The 7,500-nt window shown below is 36.5% G+C and overlaps 1 protein-coding gene across 1 annotated transcript; it reads left to right on the forward strand.

Annotated features, from left to right (window-relative positions):
* Window positions 1–76: 76 nt before the first annotated feature.
* On the forward strand, window positions 77–7,104 carry LOC137647188 (uncharacterized). Its single transcript, XM_068380513.1, has 2 exons — window positions 77–313; window positions 626–7,104. Exon 2 carries the CDS (start codon window positions 1,047–1,049, stop codon window positions 6,738–6,740), a length of 5,694 nt encoding a protein of 1,897 aa, XP_068236614.1. The 5' UTR covers window positions 77–313; window positions 626–1,046; the 3' UTR covers window positions 6,741–7,104.
* Window positions 7,105–7,500: the final 396 nt, after the last annotated feature.

Consider the following 7,500-nt stretch of genomic DNA (forward strand, 5'->3'; position numbering starts at 1 on the left):
GTTCGCTGCTGGACACAAGACTGGGAAAACCGTTGTCGGTGGTGAATGATCTGAAGAAGGCAGTATGAATAGGCTAGCGTAAGAAGCGCAGCAAGGCAGTCTTCTCCTGAATTTGAATTATTTTTTTGGCAGCCAAGGACAATGGCTGTCATTCATTAGTGTAAGATCGGTGGCTCTGGACTTAGCCGCTCATGGATCACGTCATCGTCTGACCACCTTATACTACTCAAGAGCTTAAATAGAAGACTACCATCAACACCTCTACCTTCGTCACTGCTTTTCTATGGACCTAAGAGACTGGCTATATGTTGAGGTAAGGTTTGCATTAAGTACGATGCATTTGCTTAGTGAACTTTCAACTGTAGTTACGGTTTTATAACCTTTTTGTCTTGCAACCAAACTCATATATATATATATAATAAAGTCTGAAGGGTCTCCTTTTAAGTTTTAAATTTGATCTTGACATTTATATTAGGATTTTCAAATCGTTTATTGATCTAGGTTTTGTATTTTCCATAGATTAATATTAAAAGTTCGTTTGTTTTGTAAGATTAAGCCTATATGCACATTATGTTTGTAGCCCCTGACGTTTCCAATTTATAATGTTTCATGCTATGGGTTACAGATCCTTCGGATGTTTCGAAAATTGAGGGGTAATAGTGCGGACCAAATGCAGGTTCTCTGGCGGAGAGAGAGAAAGTCCACGCTAAGTTTGTCCGAGATTTGAACTGATCAGGATCACTATATTCGCCAGTCATTCTTTGGATTGTAAATTGTCATAAATTTACCGTTTAATTGTAAATTAAATTAATTTTTTTATGACTTATAATTTTGCTTCTCCTTAATTTATGTTACATTGCCCTCTCAAATTATTGCTTTTCGAAAATGGCGACGAGGATGGGATTGGTTGCGAGGTTCATTATTGCCTTGAGTATGTTTTTTCTTGATGAATTTCCGTGAGCTGGTTACGTTCCAGAGTCCCGTATCTCTTTAATATTTCACTGTATTGCTTTAAGTTTAAATTTGTTCGTTAAATTCTTAGAAAAATGCCGCCGAAGAGTATTTCGCGCAGTTTTCGTTCAGCCCTTAGGCAGCAAGTTACCAAGAAGTGTAATTTCATAGAAAGGTTTGTTTCTTCGATGTCTGTAAGCGATGCTAACGAGCATATGAACATGTTGGTTGACCTTGAAGAAAAACTTGACAAAGTGAATAACGAGGTTTTGAAGGAAATTTGGGATAGCGCAGATAAAGACGACAACGGCGATGAATTGGTGAGTGAGGAAATGGATACTTGGTTCGTTTATGACGATCGTTTGAGTAAGTGTCTCTCTCTCCTTAAGACCGCGGTGTCACTTTCGCCCGGAAACCTTTCCGATCGTTCGCGTTCTGAAATTTCACAGCTTAAATTACCTGAACTACCTTTACCGACATTTGGTAATCGAGAAGGTGAAGATATTTCGAAGTTTTTGCGAGAGTTCGAAGCAACTATTGATAAGTATGATCTTAGTACTCACGTTAAATTTACTCTTCTTACGAGACAGCTTTCAGGTGACTCGCTTAAACTGGTAAACTCATTAGATTGTAGCAACCGTTCGTATGAAGAAGCTAAGAAATTATTACAGAAAGCGTTTGCAGATACTTTGTCTCAACAATATAGGGTTATTAAGCAGTTATCGGAGTTGAAGCTAACGTATCAGAGTGATCCGTATGACTTTATCAGTAATATGAGAATAATTTGTAATCAATTTGAGGCTTTAAGCATAGATCAAAACATAGTTTTACAGTATTTCATATGGAATGGGTTTAATGACTGTTTCAAGAATCAGTTAATGCATATTACTGGCTCGAATAAGCCCTCGTTGCAGCAAATAGATGAACATATCTTTACTGCTTTGGAAAGATATAGAAACATATCCAAGAAATTTAATGTGAAACAAGGTAATCTTGAGAAAAAGGTTGTGCCCAACTCAAATTGTTTAGCTTCTGCCGTTGTTAATGTTGAGAAGTCTAAAGTTAAAGAATGTTCTCTATGTTTAGCAGACAATAAAGGAGACATTGATCACCCAATTTTTAAGTGTTCAGTTTATGTAACTCCACAGAGTAAAATTGAAAAACTAAAACAATTGAATTTTTGTACAAACTATACTTACGATTCTCATAAAACTTCAGATTGCAGGTTTAAATTTAACCGAAAATGTAAACATTGTAACAAGTGGCATTTCAGCTATCTTTGTAAATTTCGTAAAGACCCAAAAAGTACTGCTAATAACCTTAAGAATGATTCAGATAACCAAGAAGTGACTAATCAAACGGCAAAGGGGAATTGTAAAGAGAAATCGAACTCTAATTCTGTTGTTTCTAATTTAACTTGGTCTGATTTAGGAGTTTTAAGAATCTCTTGTAACCCGGTGACTGCTATGCCTTCCTTTTCACTGAATGACAATGGGGATCGAGGTATAAAGGATTCAGGAAGTCAAGTAACTTTCGTTGAGGAAGACTGGGCTAAGAGTATGCAGTTTGAAGTTGTTGACCCGAATTATTCTTTGGTGGTGAATGGTATTAATTCTTCAAAGCCGTTAGCCACTGTAGTATACAAGGTAAAGTTGAATGATGATTATTTTACTGCTATTGCCATGAAGTCTATTAATTTGAAATTAGTTTTGCCAGGTATCTCTGAAGTAGCTCAAGTATTTAAGGATAAGGGCTATGTATTAGCCGACAAAACTTTGCATATGTCTGGGGACAAAGTTGAAGATATAAAATTACTCTTGGGAAATGATAACTCTCATTTAGTACCACAGAAGGATGTGCTGTTTGGAGGTAGTTCTGAAGTGATTCCCTCTGTTTACTTAGAATCACCCTTAGGAGTGATGCTTGTAGGTGACATTGAAAGGTATAAGCAAAATCTAGCTCTATTACCAGACCGGATAAAGCATTCTTCTGAAGTTTGTGCAAAGGGTGAGGGTCCCCTTGAAGGTGATAGTAATTTGAATATGGATGGATTGTTCTTAGATTCGGTAGAGGAATTCAAGTTCCCTGCTTGTGCTAATATTTCTGTTTTGAATAGGGGTCAGATTGTTGAAGCCGAGCTCGAGAGAGCAGCAGAAGAAATTCTTTCCTCGAAGGCAGAAAGTTTTTCGCACAGTGATTCTAACTTATATGGCGAAGACTTTAATGAGGAGAACAGGAAAGTAGTAGAATTTGCTTTAGAAAATACTTGTAGAGATCGTGATGGAAGGTTAGTTATGCCTCTGTTGTGGAATGGGAAAGTAGCTCATTTGCTTGGTAAGAATCAAAATCTGTCAAAAGCAATATTAAAATCAAATTTTAAGAAATTTAGCAAAAAGGATAATGCTTTTCAAATGATTGACGAGGATTTTAAAGAACAGGAACAGCTAGGCATTATAGAGAGAGTATCTAACTTGGAGCAATTCTTGGAGGAAAACCCTCAACATAGCTTCCTGCCGCACATGCCAGTGTTCAAGATGGACCGAGAGTCTACAAAATGCCGTAATGTATTTTTGTCAAATTTGTGTGAATCTGACAAAGATAAACCTTTAACTCTATCTCATAATCAAACAATTTTTGCTGGTCCTTGTTTGAATAAGAAAATTTCTACTTCTATTTTACAGCTAAGATTTAATGAAAAATTGTTATGTTTTGATATAAAAAAGGCATTTCTGATGATTAAGTTGGTGCCTTCAGATCAAAGTAGGTTACTCTTTTATTGGTATAGGAACGTATGTAAAAAGGACTATTCCTTAATTGTTTATAAACATTGCAGACTTCCATTTGGTTTGCCATGTAGTCCAACTTTATTAATGTTAGCACTTTATAAAATTTTGATGTTGGATGTCCAAGGTGACAATATTGATGTAAAGGAATTGAAGACAGAGTTATATAACTTAGCTTACATGGATAACTTGGCTTACACGACCAATGATATAGACAGGTTGAAATGGGTTTATGAGAAACTTGACAGTATATTTTCTCCCTATAAATTAGAATTGCAGCAATTCATAACCAATGATGACTCTCTGCAGCAACAGGTAGATAAAGATAAGGAAAAGACTCCTACAAAAGTAAAATTGCTTGGTTTGCTTTGGGACAGAAACATTGATACTCTTTCGGCAAGCAAGTTGGTACTTGATAAGGATGCAACGACCAAAAGACAAATTTTAAGTTCTATTGCAGCCAATTTTGATGTGTTCTCATTTTATGGTCCTTTATTAAACAGGGCTAGATTATTTATGCACTCGCTACAATGCAGGAAAGAAGTTGGATGGGACGATAGACTCTCTGGTGAGGAGCTACGAGAATGGTCTAATATTTGCAAGCAAGTAAATGGTGTTCCTGAAATTGCAGTGAAGAGATTTGTTGGTCGCAGGAATGATCCTTTCCAAATTATTGCTTTTTGTGATTCTAGCAAGCTTATATATGGAGTTGTGCTCTTTATCAAGAACTTGCGAACAAAGGAGGTAAGTTTCCTTCTGTCAAAAAATAGAATAATTGGACGCCAGTTAGAGCTAAAGTCTATCCCTTCTCTTGAATTTCAATCTCTCTTGCTTGGTACGGAAACTATTGTTGACATTTATAAGGAACTTAGTGGTTCAGAGTGTGTCTCCCCCATAAACATTACAAAATTGGTAGTTTTCTCAGATAGTGCAGTTGCACTGAATTGGTTAAATTCTCGAACAAATAGGTTTGATAAATTAAAAAAACTAAGTATTTTTGTTATGAATAGGTTGCAAAGAATAGAGAATCTATGTGAAACGGTCCCTGTGACTTTCAAATTTTGTGCAGGTATGATAAATCCTGCAGATTGTACTACCAGGTCATTGTCATATAAGAGGTTGATAAAATCAAATTTCTTCACAGGACCTGATACTATTCATGATATCTTGGAAGATGACAGTTTGGATGTAACGATCCCAAATCCTTTAACCAATGTACTTGAAGTTTCAGAAGGCCACTGTGAGATAGGGAGTGTGACTGAGCCAGAGATGGGAGGCATTTTGAATTCTACAGTTGGAAATTCAGATTGGCTTCATTTGATTTCGGTCTACAAACATGTACTGACATTCATAAACAATGTCAAACGGAAGTTAAAGAAAAAATCTGGCAAGTATGACCATTTTGAGGTTTTCAGTAATGATGAAATTTCTTTGAATGCATGGCAACTGATGATTTTGCAAGATCAACGCCAAAATTTTCCGGATGTTTTTAAATATTTCAGAGAAAGAAACCCTAAAATTAGGGATATGCCTAACATAGTAAGTCAACTAAATTTATTCATTGAAAAGAAATCTGGTTTACTAAGAGTTAAAAGTAAATTTCATAAGTGGAGAGACGGTAGTTATATATTCCCCATTCTTTTGGCCAAAAACAGTAAATTGACTGAAGAAATTATTAGAAATTTTCATGTTAAGTTAGCTCATTCTGGAATATATGCCACATTATCTGAGGCTAGGAAACAGTTTTGGATTCCTTGCAGTTTTTCTACTGTAAAGAAAGTCTTGAAAACTTGTGTTCACTGCCGTAGATTTAACGGTAGAACTATAAAGTTAAACCAGTCCCCTTATAGAGAATTTAGGGTTTCTCCTCCAACCATACCTTACAGGTATATTTTCATTGACTATTTTGGACCTTACTGGGTATATTGGATGGGTAAGAAATCAAAGGTATGGATATTATGTATCACCTGTTTATGGTCCAGAGCCATAAATCTTAAGGTTTGTGTAGACCTTTCGGTGATATCCTTTTTGCGAGCACTTCAGCTCCATTGTTTCGAGTTTGGGGTGCCTGAACTCTGTTTAAGTGACCAAGGTTCACAGCTAACTTCAGGTGCTAGAACCGTTGAGAATTTTTTAAGTGATAAGGATACACAATCCTATTTCAGGGAGAACAACATAAAACCTTTGAGCTTTCAGCAGTACTATAAAGGCCACAGTGAACTTGGATCTTTAGTGGAGTCTTGTGTGAAGATGGTCAAAAGGCTTATTGAAGGCTCTATTCGGAATATGGTCCTCGAATATTTAGATTTTGACTTTGCTGTACAAAATATGGTACATATAGTAAACCGTCGACCAATTGCCTTTAAAGAATATTTGCGAAACTATGATGGGACTGAACCTGTACCATCTCCTATAACTCCAGAGATTTTAGTTAAAGGTCATGAATTGAATTCCTTAAATATTATTCCCCATTTACATCCTTTACCTAGGGCAGATGATACTTGGGTTCCTGATATATCTCCCATTTCCCATGTGAAGGACAGCCACAGGAAGTTACGAAAGGCTAGGGAAAGTATAATAGAGATATATAATAAAGAATTTGTTGTGCAGCTGGTGAATCAAGCCACTGACAAACGCAGTAGATACCAACCTGTTAATCATAAACTATTAGAAGTTGGAGACATTGTTCTCATTAAAGAACCCCTTCTTAAACCTACTAATTTTCCAATGGGTATTGTCAAAGAGATAAAACTGAACTCTTTAGGTGAAGTAACGGGTGCAACAGTACTCAAAGGAAAAAGTAGGGAAGAGACTAAAAGGCACGTTTCATCCTTGATTCCATTGCTCTATAAACGGGAATATGAGGTTAAATTTAACGATAAAGCACAATCGCCATGTGAGGATAAACTGAGCAAGGAAGATGAGGTAAAGGAGAGACCCAAGAGGCAAGCTGCCATGATTGGGAAAGATAAGGTAAAGAAACTATTGGATGACAGTCTAGCGTGATCTTTGATCGCTATATTGTAATTCAATTTTTTCCTAAAAAAATTGAATCCCCTCGCGGGAGTGTAGAAAAATGCACATCCTTGTGCATTTTATTGTTTTGTATATTATATGAATTGTTTGGTTGTGGTAAATTTCTTATGTTTAAATTGTTTGTTCGGGAATGGTTTGGTTCTTTTATTTTGAAAAGCAAATGCATCTACTTAGCATACCTTAAACTACCTCTTGGGACAATTTTAAAGCAGGAAACAAGCCATTCTTGAGCGATGTATTTTAAGTTTTACCAGGTTGTTCGCTGCTGGACACAAGACTGGGAAAACCGTTGTCGGTGGTGAATGATCTGAAGAAGGCAGTATGAAGAGGCTAGCGTAAGAAGCGCAGCAAGGCAGTCTTCTCCTGAATTTGAATTATTTTTTTGGCAGCCAAGGACAATGGCTGTCATTCATTAGTGTAAGATCGGTGGCTCTGGACTTAGCCGCTCATGGATCCCATCCTCGTCGCCATTTTCGAAAAGCAATAATTTGAGAGGGCAATGTAACATAAATTAAGGAGAAGCAAAATTATAAGTCATAAAAAAATTAATTTAATTTACAATTAAACGGTAAATTTATGACAATTTACAATCCAAAGAATGACTGGCGAATATGGTGATCCTGATCAGTTCAAATCTCGGACAAACTTAGCGTGGACTTTCTCTCTCTCCGCCAGAGAACCTGCATTTGGTCCGCACTATTACCCCTCAATTTTCGAAACATCCGAAGGA

The sequence above is a fragment of the Palaemon carinicauda genome, chromosome 9, assembly GCF_036898095.1.
Source record: "Palaemon carinicauda isolate YSFRI2023 chromosome 9, ASM3689809v2, whole genome shotgun sequence".
Classification (NCBI taxonomy): Eukaryota; Metazoa; Arthropoda; class Malacostraca; order Decapoda; family Palaemonidae; genus Palaemon; species Palaemon carinicauda.